General features: G+C 36.4%; 1 protein-coding gene across 1 annotated transcript in view; it reads left to right on the top strand.

Moving 5' to 3' along the window:
• Positions 1–25,331, top strand: part of LOC128638883 (vomeronasal type-2 receptor 26-like) — a 190,543-nt gene that overhangs the window by 3,537 nt on the left and 161,675 nt on the right. The window contains exons 2-3 of the mRNA XM_053691011.1: positions 6,124–6,933; positions 19,461–19,685. Of these exons, the coding sequence (XP_053546986.1) occupies positions 6,124–6,933; positions 19,461–19,685 (1,035 nt within the window). The remainder of the gene's footprint in view (positions 1–6,123; positions 6,934–19,460; positions 19,686–25,331) is intronic.

The following is a 25,331-nucleotide window of genomic DNA, read 5'->3' as shown; positions in this document are numbered from 1 at the left end:
AAATACCTGGACGGGGGCTTCTAGAGCATTAAGAATGAGCTACGGATGCAGATTGCTGAGAGCCCACTCTTCCAGCAAGGTACCAATGGGGGGGGGATAAAGGGCTATGCTAAAGTGGTAGCCAGGGTCTAGTAGTTGTATTATAATAATGCACCCAAAGGCCTGGGCTCTATTCATTGCTTTTCAGGATGTGGACCTGGGGGTACTGTAAGTGTCTTGCTGTGACAACATTATAATAAGGTTGTGTGATATTATATATTATTGGTGTGACTGTAGTGTGGTATCATGATTTTAATGAATTTTTTATATGCTAATTTTGTGCCATTGAGGCTGTTGGTGACAGTATTGTTGTATGATGAAATGGTGGCCTTGTCGTCGCGTGAAACTGTATGGGTATATAATTGCGGAGGTCAAAGAGTACTGTGTTATGTTAGTTTTATGTTTTACAGTATGATGGTGTGATGACAGTGCTTAATGGATCTGTGGCATTCTGGCAGGGTGGTTCTGTGGTATCATGGATGGATATGCTGTAGATTATACTATATATGTTATAGGGAAGTTATATTATGTTTCCTTCTTTAGTTTATATTGCTAGGTGATATTTATACAATTTAAACCGTTATATGCATTTAGAAAGAGCATGCAATTTTAAATAACTTTCCAAATTACATCTAATATCTGGTTTTCTTCATTCTTCTGATAGCCTTTGTTGAAAATCATATCTAAATATGCTCAGTAGCAAATGAACATATTTAGATATGCTTTTCAACAAAGGATAGCTGATTTTCTTCATTCTTTTTATATCCTTTGTTGAAAATCATATCTAAATATGCTCAGCAGCAAATGAGCATATTTAGATATGCTTTTCAACAAAGGATATCTGATTCTCTTCATTCTTTTGATATCCTTTGTTGAAAATCATATCTAAATATGCTCAGTAGCTACTGAGCATATTTAGATATGATTTTCAACAAAGGATATCAAAAGAATGAAGAAAATCAGATATCCTTTGTTGAAAAGCATATCTAAATATGCTCAGTAGATACTGATTGGTGGCTGCATATAGATACCTCATGCGATTGGCTTGCCCATGTACATTGTTATTTCTTCAACAAAGGATATCTAAAGAATGAAGGCGTATCCGATTCCTAGCCACTGCCTCACCAGCCTCTGAAGTCACCGCACATCACTAGTGTAGACTGTCCCTTTAAATGGGGAGTTTGGTCTGTCACTGTGAAGCGGGCGTAACCCTTACACTACCTGATCGATACAACATCATACCTGATGTTTTAAAGCACGTTATTCCAAACAATTTAGGAATGTTAGGTGATTTATGCCCTTTATGGCTTAAAACCAGACTCTGCATCAACTATGTAATTTTCCATTGGAGTTTTGCCATGGATCCCCCTCCGGCATTCCACAGTCCAGTTGTTAGTACCCTTGAAACAACTTTTCCATCACTATTGTGGCCAGAAAGAGTCCCTGTGGGTTTTAAAATTCACCTGCCTATTGAAGTCTATGGCGGTTCGCCCGGTTCACCCGTTCGTGAACAGTTGCGGAAGTTCGCGTTTGCCATTTGCGAACGCAAAATTTTAGGTTCGCGACATCACTAGTACTCAGTCTGGTTTATGGGGCCGATATTTCAAAGCTTAACTGATAATTCGATGGAATCCACTTGAATCTCGCATTATATTCAACGCAATTTGAATCTGCCGTAATTAACAAATCATCAACATTGTCATATGTTGAAATGTGTGACATAATATACGCTCCTGCGATCTCAATCCGACAATGCTTGCGTCATTCCAGATGTTTATAATTCACATTCGACTCGATTTGACCCTCTTCCCAATTTATTAAACATTAAACAGGTACACTTGCGTCTTTTCCGCTGCAGCGTACCTATCGTTCAAACTGCCACCCTTGAGGCTGTGAATGCCATAGAAATCAATGGGAGTCTAAAAACCCAGAAAGATTATGTTAGATACTGCATGAGAATGAAGCTTATTACATATTTATGAAAATTAGAAAGTTGATTACAATTGTATACTATTTCTAAATCACACAGACAATAAAGATGTCTCTAAATAATATGTTAAATAATAATATTATAATCACATGTAATTTCAAGGGACAGATTCATTTCAAAAGTAGTTTTAATGACAGGTAATGTCTCTCTGACAGCAGGACTAGTAGATATAGGGATACAAATGAAATAAATACATTACATACTATAGCTAACTTCCTTTTTTAATTTCACCATGTTTAACGCATGTAATACAAGTCCCACTGCATTTCGCACCAAATTTGATGCAATACTTTGCACCAAATTAAATGCACTACTAAAACTCCTAAACAACCCTCAAAATAGTGAAATTTTCCACCACTTTTGATTGGGAAATGCATAATCACATGATTTATGACATCAACCAATCTGATTTATCTATACATTTTATACTATTACTAACTAATCAAATTGCTTGATACTTGTATCCAAGATCACTCATCAGAACTTGTAAGTGTCATTTGTTACATTGTGTATTATACTTTGAAAGTATGTATATGTGAAATTATTATTAAAATTAAACATTGATGATGACATCAATGAAGTTTGATTCAATATAATCATAAACTGACAGCTCAAAGGGATAGTCCACCTAACATTAACCTGCCATGATTCAGCAACAACAGAAATTAAAATCACCTCTTTACTGTCATGATATTTTCAGTGTTTTTCTTCCTTCTCTTGAATTTCAATTTCATTAAGAAATGTCATCTTTTATGTCAGCCCATTTTATAACATCTGTGTAGAGGTGGTGTTTCAAACATGACTGCAATCAGGAAGGGTTACACAGGTGCAGAGAGAAAACTGACCCAGCTCTTACAATATCCATTGTTTGCAAATAAATACCTATGGTACCCTGATTACATGTTATATTCGCAATTATTCTTCCTCAGAATAATAATATATCTACACTATATACTTATAGTGATATAAATAAACACAGAGATATGAAAGACAAAATTGTTTAGAACAAAATAAAATTTAGAGACATGTAAATATGTTTGGAAAAGATTTCTGACATAACACACATATATACAAGTATGTGCAAATATATATGTACAAATTCTAGCATTAATAATAATTTTTAAAAAAATAAAAAAACATGAGATAGTCATATTATGATTTTTAGAAATACAAATACACATTAATTTATGTGAAAATATCATATATACGTTTTTTTTGTATAACAAATAAATAAAACAAAAAAAATAACTTTGTATGAGATATTATTTGTTCAGGTATAAATCTAGCTATTTCTTGGACAACAGATGAAAAATAAAAGATTAGCTTTAGGGAAATGTGCTTGTTCATGGACAGTAATTATATGGTATAAATAAAATTGTAAAAAACAGAATATCAGCGACATCAATGACTCTTATTTATCAACAGTCCGATGCTCATCGCTCCGTACTTGACACTCGTGTTTTTGAAAGAATTTTAATTAAATAAGGGTGTCGTATGTGGATTCATGGCAGCGATGTCTGGCGATGTTGACTCCAGCGAATGCACCGAGATTGACGCTTTGATAAGAGTGGAGTCTATTTCTGTGCTTTGTATGTGTCTAGGGAAATGACAAAGGGTCTGTGTCATCCTTGTTTGGATCTCAGTGTATTTAATTGAAGGCATGCATTGTGTGGCTGTAGGTTAGGGACCCAGAGCAACTGCAGAACTTTGGTTAACTGTTATGCAAGACACAAAAAGTAGCACAAAACACATCAGGAATTCATTTAAAAGTACAGTTACACTCATAATAACATTGTCTAATAAAATTGATTAAAAAAGATATTGCATAAAAAGTTATAAGGGCCAAAAGATTTGAGGACTCAGGTGTTAAAAATAAAAGGCATGCATGGGCTTTAACAAAAGATACATACATACACACACATGTCTAAATATGCATGTGTATATATATATATATATATATATATATATATATATAATTCCATGTAGAAAAAGGGCACTCTCAGGATTTGTATAGTAGAAAAAAAATATCTTTATTAGTAGAATCAATAGAACATGGTCGACGTTTCGGCCCCCAGTTGGGCCTTCATCAGGACATATATAATCTGAAAAACAGACAAACAAATACTAGAACTAATGTATTGCAAATGAAAAAAAGAAGAAAAAGAAAAACTAGAAGTGAACAAACAACCTACCTAGCCACCACCTCACATATTTTTTCACATTTTTTCCTTTTCCTTTTTTGTGTACACACATTTTTGATTATTCACGCCCACTTCATCACATCATCTTTTCAGGATTTTTTGGATATTCACAATAATTTTTGAAATTTGATTTGAAAACCACTATGTTTTTCTTTTTTACACACTTCATCATTTCACCATTTATCGAGGGATATATAAGGATAATTGTTTTAAAATAGAATCTTCATATTCTTCAGAATTTAAAGTTTGGGACCTACATATTTATGGACACCTACTCAGTAAATTGATGTTTTTATATATTTATATTTTTTATCCAACCATCAACCAGCTTATCAGTTAACAGCTGTTTTATTGTAATTTATTTTGTGATTAAGATTGTATCTTGTTGTGGTTTTTAACCACAATTGTATTGTTTTTTATATAGATATATGCATATTTTATTGTTAATTTTAAGTGGATCCACTTTTGTATCTTGTTTGTATATTTTAGCTATAAGTAGCTTATAAAATATTTTATATACCCCTATAGAATTTCAATATATATTTTTTATTTAAATAATCTTGTCACTACTTGTGTCTTAGCCTTTTAGGAGGCGCTCTGTGTATTTATTTTTAGCACTAAAAATACTGCTTATATGTGAATTCAACAATAATCCAACAAAGGACAGCAGAAAAACAACCAATAAAAATAATACATTAGAAATAATAGTAAATAATGCATAGTAATAATCATACTAAGTCAGACAAAAAAGCATTATTTACTATTATTTATAATGTATTATTTTTTATTGGTTGTTTTTCTGCTGTCCTTTGTTGGATTATTGTTGAATTCATATATAAGCAGTATTTTTAATTGTTTTAGTTTTTGTTTTGTGAGGTGGTGGCTAGGTAGGTTGTTTGTTCACTTCTAGTTTTTCTTCTTTTTTTCATTTGCAATACATTAGTTCTAGTATTTGTTTGTCTGTTTTTCAGATTATATATGTCCTGATGAAGGCCCAACTGGGGGCCGAAACGTTGACCATGTTCTATTGATTCTACTAACAAAGAAATTATTTTTTCTACTATACAAATCCTGAGAGTGCCCTTTTTCTACATGGATTTTTATATTTATTACTTTTGAGGATTGCACCCAGGTCGTGAGACTACTCCACCTGGTTGGAGTGCTGGGCTACAGGCTATGTGACTTTGTATAATATATATATATTTATATTTATATGTGTGTACATATGTGTTTATATGTGTTCATATGAATTTACAGACATATATACACATATAAACACATAAATACTTATGTATACATATATAGACAAAACAACAAAGTCACTTTGTATACAAAGTAAACAGGGGGCATTGTACTATACACAATTAATTGGATAAAAGAAAAAGAAAAATCCCTGTGTCTAATCCATAAGAATAAGCAAAGTCACCAGGGCAGCTCCTCTTCTTAAGGTGCGGGAAAACCAACATGTATGTACAAGGTAAAAACACTGCCTCAAATGGTTACACTCACAAGTAAGATGGCACTATGTAGATCAATAGTGCAAATAAGCAGGCTGGATGTAGCAGTCACCAGCTGGCTGATGCACCCAGCAAAAACCTCCAGGGGAATTCATCCTTAGACTTGAGAGTCTCCAATATCCAGGCAAGTCAATCAGGAGAATTCCAGCAGCCACTTTCCACAAACAATACACTGCAACTTGCTAAAAGTACTAAAAACTTTAACAAAACTTCAGAGTACAGCTGATCTGTTTATAAATATGCAACGTGTTTCTCAAAGACGAGCTGTATAGTGCAAAAATGATTATATTTCAAATTGAAATGCATCCAGGCACATATTAATGCTGACCTTTTTATCCCTTTAATGAATTGTTCTAACTGATAAATCTCTTTTTAGATAAGCTATGGAGCCCAGGATCCAGTCTTAGACAATGGTATACTATTCCCATCATTTTATAGAACTGTACCTAGTGAAAGTGCCCAGTACAAAGGACTCATTCAGCTTCTACAACACTTTAGTTGGAATTGGGTTGGCCTTATTGCAAGTTCAGATGAAAATAATAAAAAAGCCAGTGAAGAATTCAAAATAGAGCTGCTGAAAAATGGAATATGTATTGAATACTTTCACATTTTTTCATCCACTAATATTGCCATGACATGGGGTAAAACTGTTCAAATGTTGAAATATTCAACTGCACAAGTTATCATTATTTTCTGTGATAAGTACACCCTTATTGACTTTTTACATACAGTACAACTATTTATTTTGCCTGCAAAAGTATGGATAACATCTTCCTCTATAATAAGTTTTATTGCTCCAAATTTGTCTCCTTTTAATGGTTCCATTCTTTTTTCATTACATAAAGGAGAGATTCCTGGTTTGAAAGACTTCACTTACAGTGTCACTCCATCTACATTACCAGATAACATTTTCACTGCTAGAATGTGGCATCTTTCATTTGGGTGTCTACCTTCAAATTATAGAATGTATAGAGAAACATGGGGACCATCACTTAATTGCACTGGAAATGAGACTCTTCAAGTACTGGATTTACTTTATGGTACCCACAGGCTTACATATGCTGTTTACAAGGCTGTGTATGCTATGGCACATTCATTGCATGCTATGCTTTCTTTCAACAAAATCAAGCAATTATCTGCTGATAGACCTTATATGAATCTGAAAAAGGATTTTAAAGCATCTAAGGTAAATAAAAAACTTAACAAATATCGAAAAAAATAATATTAACCCTTTGAGTGCTAATGACGGCTCTGAGCCGTCACAGAGTTTCCCACTCTGGTGCTAATGACTGCTCAGAGCCGTCACTAGCACTCTCCCACCTTGAGGGAGATCTGGGGGCTCCCACCCACTCCTACCCCAGCGATCATGCCTTTAGAGTGACAGGCATCGCCGGGGCTTACCGTTTTGCGTGGTGACATCACAGTGCAACTTTATTTATACTTAACAATGTAAAGTATAGGAGCAGGGGGCATGCTGCTTAGAAGCCTGTATCTCAGGAATCTAAGCAGCTACAGACCCCCGAAGACCCACCATTGGAAAGGTAATTGCCTAACCTTTCCAACAGTATAAGTCTTGGGGGTCTGAAAAAAATAGAAAAAAGTTAAAAAAAAATGTTCAAAAAATAAAAAAAACATTACAAAATCTTAGCACCCAGGTGGGAAAGTGCTTAGCACTCAAAGGGTTAAGGACTTTCCCCATTAGGGAAAAACGCGGGGAAAATCATTTGAAAGAGGGGAGTCTGCCCTTTCACTTGTCACTTATACCTCTTGTGAGAAATCAAAAGGGGAGATTGAGGCTACATTAGAGCACCCCTCTAACAGACATTTTAAGGGCTTTTGCCACTTTAAGTGCAATCACCTGCATATTGCAGGGCAGACTTCTCCTAAAAGGGCAGAATTCCCTCTTTAAAATGAGTTTTCGCTTGTTCTAGCATAAACTGGTTTTGTTAGAACTTCCTCTCCCTCAATATAAACAGCACTTTAAAGGGATGTGAAACCCACATTTTTTATTTCATGATTCAGATAGAGCATGCAATTTTAAACAACTTTATAATTTACGTTGTACTTCTAGTATCAATTTTTCTTTGTTAAAAAAGCAGGGATGTATGCTTAGGAGCCGGCCCATTTCTGAAGCACTATATGGCAGCAGTTTTGCTAGAATGTTAACTATTTGCAAGGTCACTAAATGGCAGCACTATTTCCTGCCATGTAGTGCTCCAGATGCCTACCTAGGTAGATCTTGAACAACAGAATGTCATAGGTAAATTGGAAACTTTTTAAAAAAAATGGTATGCTCTGTCTGAATCACAAAATAATATTTTGGGGTTTTATATCCCTTTAAGTGCTCCTGTAGGTTATCACTGTTTTGTATGGAGATTTGTCTGCATGCTACAGGAACCTGTGACCTCTTTCAAATGAGGGTCTCTTGTCCCTGTAAGTTGTCGGAGGGCTGGGATATGGGTTTAGAAAGCTCTGCTCTTTACCCTCAGAATCAAAACCTCAGAATCCCTGACTCAATAGTAATAAAACCCATATCAGCTTTTTAATTTCTATAATTACATTGACTTAGTTATAATAATACATAATACTTTAAAGTAATTTACATTCACTATAAAAAAATTGGACCATTTTAATTTTTTATGTGATAGCCAAACACATTGTCCGCACACATTTTTCCATGGGGTTCTAAAATTCAAGGCAAAACAAATGTATTAGAAAACCCAGTTAAAAATATTCTTAAAAAACAGAGGCACTTTCATTCAGTAAACTTTACATTTAAGCGTCTTTTTTAAAATACCTTTTATTTATGAAAACAGACCGGCGATCCTCCCCCGGCTGCTCCTCTGCACTTAGCACAGCAATGATGAAACTGGCTTCCTGAATTCGATTTGAATTGATGGCACCACTCAGGAATCCTGTGTCAGGTCTTATACCGTTCTATAATAAGGTCAATGGCCCTAATATTATAGAGTAATTTGTGGTTAGGTGCTATGTATCAACATAGTAACATTTTACAAATTGGTTAGCTAAAGAAACTAACCGGAAAAAAGATTCTTTATAAGTACTCAAAAGACCCCCAGTATTATGGAGTTGAAAAAGAATCACACAATTTAAATATAAATCATTATTAGAAATTAGTTAAAAATTCTGGGTAGGTTAAAACTAAAATGCTGGTCTGAAGTTTCCAGTACAAAGACTGGATATTATGCACTAGAACCTCATTTGTAATAGTGTCTAATGGCGAATTAAAAGTCACTGACTGTAATTGCACATATATACCCAAAGGTAAAAAAGAGGATTTTTAAGGAGTATAGTGAGTTTAGATAGTATAATCTCTGCAGAGACAGCTATTACTCACTCCTATTATAACATAAATGTTGCAGTTGCTCGCAGGCAAAATTGATGATAAAAATTTCTATGTTAAACACATAGATAGAGTGGTGTAATAGATCAGTAATCTATAAACAGCGGTAATCACTTAATATGATGAATATATTCTGTTACTCCTAGTGAGCATTATTATCAGTCAACATCATAGTGATACTCTTGGGTCTATAGTGATATAGAAAGAGTTTATTCTAGTCCATAGTTAGAAAAATTACTGTAGTAATTAATTAACATATTTTGCCTTGCTATGAGTTTATATTTATAAGAGTGATACCAACTAACCCTATATGAGGAATTGGTGGTCAACAACTCACTAGTTAGCGCCTAAAAAGCTAATTAAACTTGGAATAGGCAAAAATAATACACAAAGTTTGTGAAAACTGCACGTCGTGATTTAAAACACTGATTGAGTATACAAAAGGTTTTGCAAGGTCTCTATCAAGTAACGCTGTACCATGCCAAATGTAACATATAATCAGTGAGAAGTAATAGACCAATGTATTTAACTGAGAGGATAAAGCCGTGCTGCTGCCAAGTGGTGACAGTAATAAAGTTCAGTCTTGCAATGGTTCTATCAAGAACTACAGATTTATAAGTGAAACAGGTATGATCTCACTGCTCTTGCCGCACTCTGTCATGCCCCTCAGGCCGTCCCAATACCAGGTATGGATTCACTCCTCCGGCATCCAAACATACAATCAAATGAACAAATGAAATTACCTGTGTTGGAACTAATCACAGCCGTATGCCTCGGTGCAGGTAAAAATCAATTTTATTTTCAGTAGATTAACATTCACAGGGTGAAACAGACTCAGGGGTACACTGAGAACAAACGTCCAACGCGTTTCCTGCCCGGAGGCACTTCGTCAGGGACTTACATAGTCAAAATACAAACAGCTTAAAAAGGCTTACTTGCTTACGTAGCAAAATTAGCACCTGTTCATTGTAGTTAAAGGGACAGTTGTTACCGTCTATGGAAACAGGCTACTGCTGGGTTTTGAAAAACCCTTTAAGGCGTTCAGCAAGGGTAGCATTGTATCTAAGGTGCCATATGTGTATGAATCTTGTATCAATATTAGTAACAAAAAAGATACAATGTAAACACCGATAAATAGTAGAATGTTGAAATAGTCTTTTCCAAAGAAAGTAGCAAAATAGTACAGAAGTTGCTCTATAAACCATTCATATGAACAAATGCTATAAGAACAAAGGATTATGTTCAAGCTGCAGATTTAAAAGATTAACAATATTGCTAATTCAATGTACAGCGGACTCACTGAGGATTCTAAGTGAGACATTTTTACAAGTCTCATACGAGAGTTTAAAATGTTGAAGAATTTACATTAGAACTGTCTGTGTTAAAAAGATAAAATTAATTTGACATTAGGAGAGAATTTGAAAGCCTATATAGTTATTCATTTATTCAGCTTGGCTTAATATGTTAAGTTAAATTGCAAAGTGTGTTGAATAAACTAACGAATATTCTGTGTAAATAGTGAAACAATCTAAAGTGATTCATGAAAGTGTAATGTAAAATTTAGAAAATTAAAAATTACAATTGAAATTAAAGTTAAAATTAAAAAAAACCCACAATGTGATGTTTTTAAATTAACTGAGGTGAAATGCCCTAATAAGGATCATATCTAATAGAAATTTAGTATTAAATGACAAATAAGATTCAGTACTATGTGGAATAGCTAATATAATAATACTGACAAATTCTATGTCAAAAATGAGTGAAAAGACCATAAATTAAGTCTAAATAGTAAAATACTGTATAAATACAAAACAATGTGAACATCAAACTAACCAGTCTTATATCATACTATCTACATGTGAGCAAAATTGTGCTGATAATAGTGGTGTTACTTATGTCTGTATAGACAATAAGATAGTGTGAAAACTTAAAATACAGCTGAAGCTGAATCTGGGACTTAACAAAACCAAATATGCTAATACTTGAGCTGGGGAGCACTCTGGAGGGACATGAGTAAAAATTACTATATATATATAGAGCAACTATGTTCATTACCATGACGGGTTATAGAGGTCAGTGATCTTATTAATACCATTTGGGGTGCCTGTCATTAGATTAAATATCCAAAATGCCTCTTTCCTATTCAGCTTGGCCGTTCTATCCCCACCTCTAATATCATAAGGGGCGTGGTCTATACCTTGGAAGCTAAACATAGTGTTTAGGTTAATGTCATTAATGGGAATACCTAAAAATATGAAATGTTCAACAAAATGCTTAGCTACTGGAGTGGAATTTAACTTAACATATTAAGCCAAGCTGCATAAATGAATAACTATATAGGCTTTCAAATTCTCCCCTAATGTCAAATTAATTATATCTTTTTAACACAGACAGTTCTAATGTAAATTCTTCAACATTTTAAACTCTCGTATGAGACTTGTAAAAATGTCTCACTTAGAATCCTCAGTGAGTCCGCTGTACATTGTATCTTTTGTGTTACTAATATTGATACAAGATTCATACACATATGGCACCTTAGATACAATGCTACCCTTGCTGAACGCCTTAAAGGGTTTTTCAAAACCCAGCAGTAGCCTGTTTCCATAGACGGTAACAACTGTCCCTTTAACTACAATGAACGGGTGCTAATTTTGCTACGTAAGCAAGTAAGCCTTTTTAAGCTGTTTGTATTTTGACTATGTAAGTCCCTGACGAAGTGCCTCCGGGCAGGAAACGCGTCAAACTTGGAATAGTACCTGGAGTAAATGATACTAAATAGTAATAATTATACTGCCTATCTCAGACTTATTCAGTACTTGCACTGCAAGTTGTAGTTAAGATATAATAATATATTAAGCAGTACGTATCATACCAGTGTATATTTGTATCATATCAGGTAACAATTGGTATTGTTACCAAGATAAATTGATATTTATAAATTAGCTATAAAAATAGATGTTGTAGTGAGGCTCCCAACTAGATAGAATTGAGATGTGAAATATCCTTGATTGGTGTTGGACAAGATAAATGTTTTACGTGCTTGGTGTCAACTTTGTGCAGATTGGTATTATTTGACTATACCCACTATTAATCCTGATAGGTATAAAATTAAATAAAGTACAACCGATATAGCAAGATAACTGTATCCATTTAAACAGGCTAGTATAAAGCCCTTGTTAAGTAACTATATATTTTTGCTATATAGGATGCTTATACGGCAAATTGCAAAGTCAGTGGCAAATATAACTTTAAATTAAATATTGCATTGACACCCTCGTAGCGTCGATGTAATGTGGACCGCTGCCAATTTTAGCGCTTGTTTATATAGAGTATCAAATGCAGTAGCCACCTAATTTTGTGCTAGCTGCTAGATAACAGTCTTAAGTAACTGAGTGAAAAGGACTCTGATAATAAAGGTCTTCTTTAGTATTTGAATTCACTACAGGTCTTGTAACTGTTTATGTGCTATCTAACACTGCCAGTTTAAGCACCCATTATGGTAAGGTATCTATAACGCAAAGCATAAAGTTCTCTGCTAAAATACTTCATTCTTTCATCAATTCAATTTTGTAGGAAATATTAATAACTGTATTAGCAGGGAGCTAGTGCGAAATAGTTCACAATAGGTGCTAGTGGTTCTAAAGTTATAATGCAATGAATATCATTCCCATTGAGACACGCTTAACTATACTGTATAACACATTCTAGATACAAGCTGCTGAATTAATGGCTTCAATGCAGGCTTGGTAAAGTTTGCATAGCTATAATATTGTATCACCAGTTAAAGTTAAACAAGAGATCTAGTAATTTTAATAATGCCAGCAAGTACACGCTAAAAACTACAATGAGCTCCCATAAGCTCCCCCTTCCTCCTCTAGTGCATAATATCCAGTCTTTGTACTGGAAACTTCAGACCAGCATTTTAGTTTTAACCTACCCAGAATTTTTAACTAATTTCTAATAAAGATTTATATTTTAATTGTGTGATTCTTTTTCAACTCCATAATACTGGGGGTCTTTTGAGTGCTTATAAAGTATCTTTTTCCGGTTAGTTTCTTTAGCTAACCAATTTGTAAAATGAAACTGGCTTCCTCCAATCATTGCGTGCGCCCCAAGGCGTCCAGCTCGTGAGGCCACGCAACGATTGGAGGAAGCCGGATTCATCATCAATATGCTAAGTACAGCAGGAGCAGCGAGAAGAGGATCACCGGTCTGCTTTCATAAAGAAAAAAGTAAGGCCTAGATTTAGAGTTGGGCGGTAGCCGTCAAAACCAGCATTAGAGGCTCCTAACGCTGGTTTTTAACGCCCTCTGGTATTTAGAGTCAGTCATTAAAGGGTCTAACGCTCACTTTCCAGCCGCAACTTTTCCATACCGCAGATCCCCTTACGTAAATTGCGTATCCTATCTTTTCAATGGGATCTTTCTTACTCCGGTATTTAGAGTCGTGTCTGAAGTGAGCGTTAGAAATCTAACGACAAAACTCCAGCCGCAGAAAAAAAACAGGAGTTAAGAGCTTTCTGGGCTAATGCCGGTTCATAAAGCTCTTAACTACTGTATAAAGTACACTAACACCCATAAACTACCTATGTACCCCTAAACCGAGGTCCCCCCACATCGCCGCCACTCAAATTTTTTTTTTAACCCCTAATCTGCCGACCGCAAAGCGCCGCCAGCTAAGTTATCCCTATGTACCCCAAATCTGCTGCCCCTAACACCGCCGACCCCTGTATTATATTTATTAACCCCTAACCTGCCCCCCACAACGTCGCCGCCAGCTACTTACAATAATTAACCCCTAATCTGCCGACCGCAAAGTGCCGCCACCTACATTATAGCTATGTACCCCTAATCTGCTGCCCCTAACACCGCCAAACCCTATATTATATTTATTAACCCCTAATCTGCCCCCCTCAACGTCGCCTCCACCTGCCTACACTTATTAACCCCTAATCTGCCGAGCGGACCGCACCGCTACTATAATAAATGTATTAACCCCTAATCCGCCTCACTAACCCTATAATAAATAGTATTAACCCCTAATCTGCCCTTCCTAACATCGCCGACACCTAACTTCAATTATTAACCCCTAATCTGCCGACCGGAGCTCACCGCTATTCTAATAAATGTATTAACCCCTAAAGCTAAGTCTAACCCTAACACTAACACCCCCCTAAGTTAAATATAATTTACATCTAACGAAATTAATTATCTCTTATTAAATAAATTATTCCTATTTAAAGCTAAATACTTACCTGTAAAATAAATCCTAATATAGCTACAATATAAATTATAATTACATTGTAGCTATTTTAGGATTAATATTTATTTTACAGGCAACTTTGTAATTATTTTAACCAGGTACAATAGCTATTAAATAGTTAAGAACTATTTAATAGTTACCTAGTTAAAATAAATACAAAATTACCTGTAAAATAAATCCTAACCTAAGTTACAATTAAACCTAACACTATACTATCATTAAATTAATTAAATAAAATACCTACAATTACCTACAATAAAACCTAACACTACACTATCAATAAATAAATTAAATACAATTCCTACAAATAACTACAATGAAATAAACTAACTAAAGTACAAAAAATAAAAAAGAACTAAGTTACAAAAAAATAAAAAAATATTTACAAACATAAGAAAAATATTACAACAATTTTAAACTAATTACACCTACTCTAAGCCCCCTAATAAAATAACAAAGACCACCAAAATAAAAAAATGCCCTACCCTATTCTAAATTACTACATTTCAAAGCTCTTTTACCTTACCAGCCCTGAACAGGGCCCTTTGCGGGGCATGCCCCAAGAAATTCAGCTCTTTTGCCTGTAAAAAAAAACATACAATACCCCCCCCAACATTACAACCCACCACCCACATACCCCTAATCTAACCCAAACCCCCCTTAAATAAACCTAACACTAAGCCCCTGAAGATCTTCCTACCTTGTCTTCACCCTACCAGGTTCACCGATCCGTCCTGAAGAGCTCCTCCGATGTCCTGATCCAAGCCCAAGCGGGGGGCTGAAGAGGTCCATGATCCGGCTGAAGTCTTCATCCAAGCGGGAGCTGAAGAGGTCCATGATCCGGCTGAAGTCTTCATCCAAGCGGGGCAGAAGAGGTCTTCCATCCGATTGAAGTCTTCATCCAAGCGGGATCTTCTATTGTCATCCATCCGGAGCGGAGCGGCAGGATCCTGAAGACCTCCGACGCGGAACATCCATCCTTCGCGACGACTGAACGACGAATGACAGTTCCTTTAAATGACGTCATCCAAGATGGTGTCCCTCGAATTCCGATTGGCTGATAGGATTCTATCAGCCAATCGGAATTAAGGTAGGAATATTCTGATTGGCTGATGGAATCAGCCAATCAGAATCAAGTTCAATCCGATTGGCTGATTCGATCAGACAATCAGATTGAGCTTGCATTCTATTGGCTGTTCCGATCAGCCAATAGAATGCGAGCTCAATCTGATTGGCTGATCGGATCAGCCAATCGGATTGAACTTGATTCTGATTGGCTGATTCCATCAGCCAATCAGAATATTCCTACCTTAATTCCGATTGGCTGATAGAATCCTATCAGCCAATCGGAATTCGAGGGACGCCATCTTGGATGACGTCATTTAAAGGAACCGTCATTTGTCGTTCAGTCGTCGCCAAGGATGGATGTTCCGCGTCGGAGGTCTTCAGGATCCTGCCGCTCCGCTCCAGATGGATGACAATAGAAGATCCCGCTTGGATGAAGACTTCAATCGGATGGAAGACCTCTTCTGCCCCGCTTGGATGAAGACTTCAGCCGGATCATGGACCTCTTCAGCTCCCGCTTGGATGAAGACTTCAGCCGGATCATGGACCTCTTCAGCCCCCCGCTTGGGCTTGGATCAGGACATCGGAGGAGCTCTTCAGGACGGATCGGTGAACCTGGTAGGGTGAAGACAAGGTAGGAAGATCTTCAGGGGCTTAGTGTTAGGTTTATTTAAGGGGGGTTTGGGTTAGATTAGGGGTATGTGGGTGGTGGGTTGTAATGTTGGGGGGGGGGGTATTGTATGTTTTTTTTTTACAGGCAAAAGAGCTGAATTTCTTGGGGCATGCCCCGCAAAGGGCCCTGTTCAGGGCTGGTAAGGTAAAAGAGCTTTGAAATGTAGTAATTTAGAATAGGGTAGGGCATTTTTTTATTTTGGGGGTCTTTGTTATTTTATTAGGGGGCTTAGAGTAGGTGTAATTAGTTTAAAATTGTTGTAATATTTTTCTTATGTTTGTAAATATTTTTTTATTTTTTGTAACTTAGTTCTTTTTTATTTTTTGTACTTTAGTTAGTTTATTTCATTGTAGTTATTTGTAGGAATTGTATTTAATTTATTTATTGATAGTGTAGTGTTAGGTTTTATTGTAGGTAATTGTAGGTATTTTATTTAATTAATTTAATGATAGTATAGTGTTAGGTTTAATTGTAACTTAGGTTAGGATTTATTTTACAGGTAATTTTGTATTTATTTTAACTAGGTAACTATTAAATAGTTCTTAACTATTTAATAGCTATTGTACCTGGTTAAAATAATTACAAAGTTGCCTGTAAAATAAATATTAATCCTAAAATAGCTACAATGTAATTATAATTTATATTGTAGCTATATTAGGAATTATTTTACAGGTAAGTATTTAGCTTTAAATAGGAATAATTTATTTAATAAGAGATAATTAATTTCGTTAGATGTAAATTATATTTAACTTAGGGGGGTGTTAGTGTTAGGGTTAGACTTAGCTTTAGGGGTTAATACATTTATTAGAATAGCGGTGAGCTCCGGTCGGCAGATTAGGGGTTAATAATTGAAGTTAGGTGTCGGCGATGTTAGGGAGGGCAGATTAGGGGTTAATACTATTTATTATAGGGTTAGTGAGGCGGATTAGGGGTTAATACATTTATTATAGTAGCGGTGCGGTCCGCTCGGCAGATTAGGGGTTAATAAGTGTAGGCAGGTGGAGGCGACGTTGTGGGGGGCAGATTAGGGGTTAATAAATATAATATAGGGGTCGGCGGTGTTAGGGGCAGCAGATTAGGGGTACATAGGGATAATGTAAGTAGCGTCGGTTTAGGGAGCGGCAGATTAGGGGTTAAAAATAATATGCAGGGGTCAGCGATAGCGGGGGCGGCAGATTAGGGGTTAATAAGTGTAAGGGTAGGGGTGTTTAGACTCGGGGTACATGCTAGGGTGTTAGGTGCAGACGTAGGAAGTGTTTCCCCATAGGAAACAATGGGGCTGCGTTAGGAGCTGAACGCTGCTTTTTTGCAGGTGTTAGGTTTTTTTTCAGCTCAAACTGCCCCATTGTTTCCTATGGGGGAATCGTGCACGAGCACGTTTTTGAGGCTGGCCGCTTGTGTAAGCAACTCTGGTATCGAGAGTTGAAGTTGCGTTAAAAATGCTCTACGCTCCTTTTTTGGAGCCTAACGCAGCATTTTTGTGGACTCTCAATACCAGAGTTATTTTTATGGTGCGGCCAGAAAAAAGGCAGCGTTAGCTACGCGGGTCGTTACCGACAAAACCCTAAATCTAGCCGTAAGTATTTTAAAAAAGACGTTTAAATGTAACGTTTAATGAATGAAAGTGCCCATGTTTTTCAGAGTATTTTTAAAAACAGGGCACTTTTTCATTAAAATTTACATTAACTTTAAAAGGACAGTGTACTGTGAAATGTATTTATTGTTGGGGGTCAGTGGTGTTTATTGTTCGCTTTGCTAAAGTGTCTTTCCTTTAATCTATCATAACAAATGGTACAAAAGCAAGCATAACAAGCAGCCAGTCTTATGACACAGCCCTCTCCACCTATCACAGCTTGAGAAACAAGCTATACGCTAACCCATAATTCGTAAGAAATGACTGTTCCCTATAAAATGTGAGTGCCTAACCATACAAGGAACAGTGATTTCTCACATTAAGGGCCAGATTACGTGTGGAGCGCTAACCATTATGCACAAGCATACAGGATTTATTGCGGGTGTTTGTGCATCAGGTTTCCCGCTTGTATTACAAGTTGAAAGTAAACGCTATCGCTTGAGCACAATTGAAATTAACGGGTCTCGGGTTAATGCATCCTCAGAACTTTGGTTAACTGTTTTGCAACATAAAAAAGTGTCACAAAACACATCAAAAATACATTACAAACTACAGTTGCACTCATAATAACACCATTGAATAAAAATGATTTAAAAATAAAATATTTATGTCTAAAGATGTACAGTGTATATATATATATATATATATATATGTGTGTGTGTATACACATGTATGTATGTATTTATATGTGTATATCCCGACAGTGTTTTTACGGTTTGCGCGGGCATTGGAAAGCGGGTATAATTTAAAGATTAGCGGCTTCCTATACTTTGTATGGGACACGATAATGTTTTCGGCAGCCAGAGTCCAGTTGCTGAAATTGAGTTATAACGGGCCGTTGGAAGCAGTCGCTATTGCTTCTCACAGCTTATTTATCGGTTTGTGAGTGCACGCAAACGGAATTATGGTTCAATGGAAGTGAGCTCTTTATGATTTACATAGCTCCCATTAATGCATTGCTGCTTCTTCAACAAAGGATACCAGAATAACAAAGCAAATTTGAAAATAGAAGTAACTGGAAAGTAATTGAAAATTGTATTCTCTATCTGAACGATAAAAGAAAAAATTAGGGTTTCAACTCTCTTTTAATATACAATGGTCTATGTTAAGTAATATTAAGTTAGAGATTCTCATTCTTCAAAACACAATTTCACACAAAACGATTTATAGTGTCAGGGCTGTTTTTAGCCCACTTTTATAAAAGGAGAATTTGTGGCCACTTTTTTCTGTGAAACAGGAATATCCTGTACTGTTAGTCTTCAATCTAGAGCAAAAGGTTAAAAACCCTGCTATTTATAATAAATTAATCTAAAAGGGGTACTAATTAATTTTACAGTATAAGCATATAAATAACGCATCCTACATAAATGTCCGTTATAACCATAATGCCCAATCTAAATTAGATAAATCTATGCACTACTGGTTGCTAACTGAACACATGGGGGGAGCCAATGACAATAGATATACTGTATATATGCAGCCACCAGTCCGCAGCTAGAACCCTGCGCTTACCTAGATAAACCCTTCAACAAAGGATAACAAGAGAAAAAAGCAAATGAAATAACAGAAGTAAATGGGAAAGTTGTATTAAATTGTATGCTCTGTCTGAATCATGAATGTCTAATTATTACTTTACTGTCCCTATAAATATGCCTTTCCAACAATTACAGCATTTGAAATAGGCTGAGTTTTCTGCTTTATTTATTATGTTGCCAGCTAACTCAATACCTGAAGAATGCTCACTTTACTACAACCTCTGGAGAGGAGTTTCATTTTGAGAACAGATCGGCTCCACCACAATATGACATTTTGAATTGGATCATTACTCACGACAAAAAAGTTCTGAGTAACCAGATTGGCAGCTTTGACTTGAATGCACCTCCAGGGCAGCAACTGATCATCAACGACAGTGCCATACAATGGAATCAACATTTAACTGAGGTAACACATTTATATATAATAACACTGGGCTAGATTACAAGTGCTTTTGCGCTAGTGCAATTGCGATTTCGTAATCCATTTTAAATCCGGTGATATTACAAGTTCAGCGAAATTTTGATCGATTCTTATGCTTCAATCCTTACTGTGATCTAAGCACTGTGGTAAACTGCTTTCCAAATTTAAAAAGTGTCACTACACACATCAAAAAACATTACAGAGTACACTTACACACATAAAGAAACTATTAACCCCTAAGCCTCCATCCCCCCACATTGCAAAGTACCTAAATAAACTGTTAACCCCTAAACTGCCATCCCCCCACATTGCAAAGTACCTAAATAAACTGTTAACCCCTAAACCACCATCATACCAAATGGCAAAGTTATAAACTAATATCTAAACCCTCTAGCTTAAAACCCCTTAACCCAAATTAAAATACCCCTAAAATTAACTAAAAAAATCCTAACTACCTTAAAATAAAAAAAACTGTAAAATTAAAAAAAATACCTAATCTTACCTTTAAAAAAAACTAACAAAAAAAACTAACATTACACAAAAAACAACCTACCATTACAAAAAAGATTACAGAAAATAAAAAACGAAATTACTAAAAAAATAATAATCATAATCTAATACCCCTTAAAAAAAAAAAAAAAAACAACCCCAAAATAAAAAAAAATCTATTCTAAAAATAAACTACCAATAGGGCCTTTTGTAGGGCATTGCTCTAAAGTGATCAGCTATTTTGCTTTAAAAACACTAACCCCCTAACATTACAAACCCCCAACCCCCCACAATGAAAAAATACTTACTAAAAGAAACCTAAATTACCCATTTTCCTCGAAAAGAGCATTTTGATGGGCATTGCCCTTAAAGGGGCATTCAGCTCTTTTGCTACCTAAATAAACAAAAACTCTAATCTATAAAAAAAACACCATCCAAAAAACTAACACTAACCTCAAAGTTTGTACTCACCGATGATGATGGGCAGCTTTTTCCTCTTCATCCTATTGGCTGATTTAGTTTTTGGGGTGTTTTTTTTATAGATTAGGGGTTGTTTTTTTTGTAGCAAAAGAGCTGAATGCCCTTTTAAGGGCAATATCCATCCAAATGCCCTTTTCGGGGCAATGGGTAATTTAGTTTTTTTTTTAGTTAGGGTTTTTTTATTTTGGGGGGTTAAGGGTAGGGTGATTGTAATTTTAGTGGGTTAGTGTTTTTCTTAAAGCAAAAAAGTGCTGATCGCTTTAGGTCAATGGCCTACAAAAGACCCTTCTAAGGGCTATTGGTTGTTTTGTCTTTTAACCCCTTAGTGACCACATCACTTTTCCATTTTCTGACCGTTTGGGACCAAGGCTATTTTTACATTTCCGCAGTGTTTGTGTTTAGCTGTAATGTCCCTCTTACTCATTTACTGTACCCACACATATTATATAACGTTTTTCTCACCATTAAATGGCCTTTTTAAAGATACCATTATTTTCATCATATCTTATAAGTTATTATAAAAAATTATAAAATATGATGAAAAAAAAACCAAAAACTTTTTCTGACTTTGACCCCCAAAATCTGTTACACATCCACAACCACCAAAAAACACCCATGCTAAATAGTTTCTAAATTTTGTCCTGAGTTTAGAAATATCCAATGTTTACATGTTCTTTGCTTTTTTTTGCAAGTTATAGGGCAATAAATACAAGTAGCACTTTGCTATTTCCAAACTATTTTTAAAAAAATTAGCAATAGTTATATTTGAACACTGATATATGTCAGGAATCCCTGAATATCCCTTGACATGTATGTATATATTTTTTAGTAGACAACAAAAAGTATTGTATGTAAGTATCTAGGCCCATTTTGGTATATTTCGTGCCATCATTTCATCACCAAAAGCGATCAAATAAAAAAACTTTTTTCACTTTTTCGCAAACTTTTTCACAAACTTTAGGTTTCTCATTGAAATTATTTACAATTATGGCACAAATGGTTGTAAATGCTTCTATGGGATCCCCTTTGTTCAGAAATTCAGACATTTATGGCTTTGGCATTACTTTTTGGTAATTAGAAAGCTGCTAAACACCGCTGTGCACCACACGTGTATTATGCCCAGCAGTGAAAGGTTTAATTAGTGAGCTTATAGGGAGCTTGCAGGGTTAATTTTAGTTTTAGTGTAGTGTAGTAAACCCTTAAAAAATCCTAACACTAACCCCCAAAGATCCACTTACAGTTTTTGAAGACCGGACATCCATCCTCATCAAGCTGGGAGAAGTCTTTATCCAAGCAGGCAGAAGTCCTCAACGAAGCCGGGGGAAATCTTCATCCAAGCGGCAAGAAGTGGTCCTCCAGGCGGGCAGAAGTCTTCTTCCAGACGGCATCTTCTTCATCTTTCCGATGCGGAGCGGCTCCATCTTCAAGACATCTGGCGGGAGCATCCTCTTCCTTCGACGGCGACTGAAAAATGAAGGTTCCTTTAAGGGACGTCATCCAAGATGGTGTCCCTTGAATTCCGATTGGCTGATAGAATTCTATCAGCCAATCGGAATTAAAGTTGAAAAAATCCTACTGGCTGATGCAATGAGCCAATAGGATTGAGCTGCAATCCTATTGGCTGATCCAATCAGCCAATAGAATGCGAGCTCAATCCTATTGGTTTATTGGATCAGCCAATAGGATTGAAGATCAATCCTATTGGCTGATTGCATCAGCCAATAGGATTTTTTCAACTTTAATTCTGATTGGCTGATAGAATTCTATCAGTCAATTAGAATTCAAGGGACAGCATCTTGGATGACGTCCCTTAAAGGAACCTTCATTCTTCAGTCGCCGTCGAAAGAAGGGGATGCTCTGCGCTGGATGTCTTGAAGATGGAGCCGCTCCACGTCGGAAGGATGAAGATAGAAGATGCCGTCTGGAAGAAGGCTTCTACCTGCCTGGAGGACCACTTTTTGCCGCTTGGCTGAAAACTTCTCCCGGCTTCATTGAGGACTTCTGCCCGCTTGGATGAAGACTTCTCCCGGCTTGATGAGGATGGATGTCCGGTCTTCAAAAACTGCAAGTGGATCTTCGAGGGTTAGTGTTAGGGTTTTTTAAGGGTTTATTGGGTGGGTTTTATTTTTAGATTAGGGTCTGGGCATGTAAAAGAGCTAAATGCCCTTTTAAGGACAATGCACATACAAATGCCCTTTTCAGGGCAATGGGGAGCTTAGGTTTTTTTAGATAGTTATTTTATTTGGGGGGGTTGGTCGTGGGGGTGGTGGGTTTTACTGTTGGGGGGGTGTTTGTATTTTTTTTATAGGTAAAATAACTGAATTCTTTGGGGCAATGCCCCACAAAAAGCCAATTTAAGGGCCATTGGTAGTTTATTGTAGTCTAGGTTTTTTTTTATTCTGGGGGGGGGGGGGCTTTTTATTTTGATAGGGCTATTAGATTAGGTGTAATTCTTTTCTTTTTGATAATTTGTTTTACTTTTTAGAGTAGTGTTAGGATTTTTTAATGTGTAGTTTAGTTTAATTTAATTGGTTGTTAGTTTAATTGTAGTTTAATAATTATCTTAGTTTAATTGTTAGTTTCAAATTAATTTATTTAAGTTTTAATTTAATTTTAAATAGGGAAATTGTAATTTTAATATAAAGTTAGGGGGTCGTTAGGTTTTGGGGTTAATATTTATTTTAGTATATTTTGTTGTGGGGGCTTTTGGTTTAGGGCTTAATAGTTTATTTAAGTATATTTCGTTGTGGGGGGCTTGCAGTTTAGGGGTTAATAGATTTATTATAGCAGCGGTGTGGGCGGACAGCAGATTAGGGGTTAATAATATTTAAATAGTGTTTGCGATGCAGGAGGTCAGCGGTTTAGGGGTTAATAGGTTTATTATAGTTGCAACAATGTTGGGGAGCGGCGGAATAGGGGTTAATACATTTTAATTGTGGCGGCGATGTCCGGAGTGGCAGATTAGGGGGTTAATAAATGTATTATAGTGTTTCCGATGCGGGAGGGCCTTGGTTTAGGGGTTGATAGGTAGTTTATGGGTGTTAGTGTACTTTTTAACACTTTAGTTATGAGTTTTATGTTACAGATTTGTAACATAAAACTCATAACTACTGACTTTAGATGGCGGTACAGATCTTGTCAGTATAGGGTGTCCCGCTCATTTTTTGGCCTTCCAGGCAAACTCATAATACCGGCGCTATGGGAGTCCCATTGAAAAAGTACTCGTAGTAGCAGCGTTAGGGAAAAAGCAGCGTTATGGGCCATAACGCTGCTTTTTCACTTCTAATGCCAAACTCGTTATCTAGCTGAATTAAAATAAAAAAACTAACATTACTTTAAAAATAAAAAAATACTACGTTTAAATAACGCTAAAATTACAGAAAATAAAAAAAGTCTAGATTTAGAGTTTTGCGGTAGCCGTCAAAACCAGCGTTAGAGGCTCCTAACGCTGGTTTTTACCGCCCGCTGGTATTTGGAGTCAGTCATTGAAGGGTCTAACGCTCACTTTGCAGCCGCGACTTTTCCATACCGCAGATCCCCCTACGCCATTTGCGTATCCTATCTTTTCAATGGGATCTTTCTAACGCCGGTATTTAGAGTCTTGGCTGAAGTGAGCGTTAGAAATCTAACGACAAAACTCCAGCCGCAGAAAAAAGCCAGGAGTTAAGAGCTTTTTAGGCTAACGCCGGTTCATAAAGCTCTTAACTACTGTGCTCTACAATACACTAACACCCATAAACTACCTATGTACCCCTAAACCGAGGTCCCCCCACATCGCCGCCACTCAATTAACTTTTTTTAACCCCTAATCTGCCGACCACACACCCCGGCCACCTACGTTATACTTATGTACCCCTAATATGCTGCCCCTAACAACGCCGACCCCTATATTATATTTATTAGTTAGTTGTAGGGCATTGCTCTAAAGTGATCAGCTATTTTTACTGATGGAATCAGCCAATCAGATTCAAGTTCAATCCGATTGGCTGATTGGATCAGCCAATCAGATTGAGCTCAAATTCTATTGGCTGATCGGAACAGCCAATAGAATACAAGCTCAATCTGATTGGCTGATTGGGTTAGGGTTAGACTTAGCTTTAGGGGTTAATACATTTATTAGAGTAGCGGTGAGGTCCGGTCGGCAGATTAGGGGTTAATAATTGAAGTTAGGTGTCGGCGATGTTAGGAAGGGCAGATTAGGGGTTAATACTATTTCTTATAGGGTTATTGAGGCGGGAGTGAGGCGGATTAGGGGTTAATAACATTATTATAGTAGCGGTGAGGTCCGGTCGGCAGATTAGGGGTTAATTATTGTAGGTAGCTGGCGGTAACGTTGTGGGGGGCAGATTAGGGGTTAATAAATATAATATAGGGGTCAGCGGTGTTATGGGCAGCAGATTAGGGGTACCTAGGTATAATGTTGGTTGCGGCGGTGTACAGACTGGCAGATTAGTGGTTAAAAAAATATGCAGGTGTCAGCGATAGCGGCGGCGGCAGAATAGGGGTTAATAAGTGTAAGGTTAGGGGTGTTTAGACTCGGAGTACATGTTAGGGTGTTAGGTGCAGACATAGGAAGTGTTTCCCCATAGGAAACAATGGGGCCGCGTTAGGAGCTGAACGCTGCTTTTTTGCAGGTGTTAGGTTTTTTTTCAGCTCAAACTG

The sequence above is a fragment of the Bombina bombina genome, chromosome 8 (genome assembly GCF_027579735.1).
Source record: "Bombina bombina isolate aBomBom1 chromosome 8, aBomBom1.pri, whole genome shotgun sequence".
NCBI lineage: Eukaryota > Metazoa > Chordata > Amphibia > Anura > Bombinatoridae > Bombina > Bombina bombina.
The sequence above is the reverse complement of the archived record's forward strand: the minus strand, read 5'-3'. Positions and strand labels throughout refer to the sequence as shown.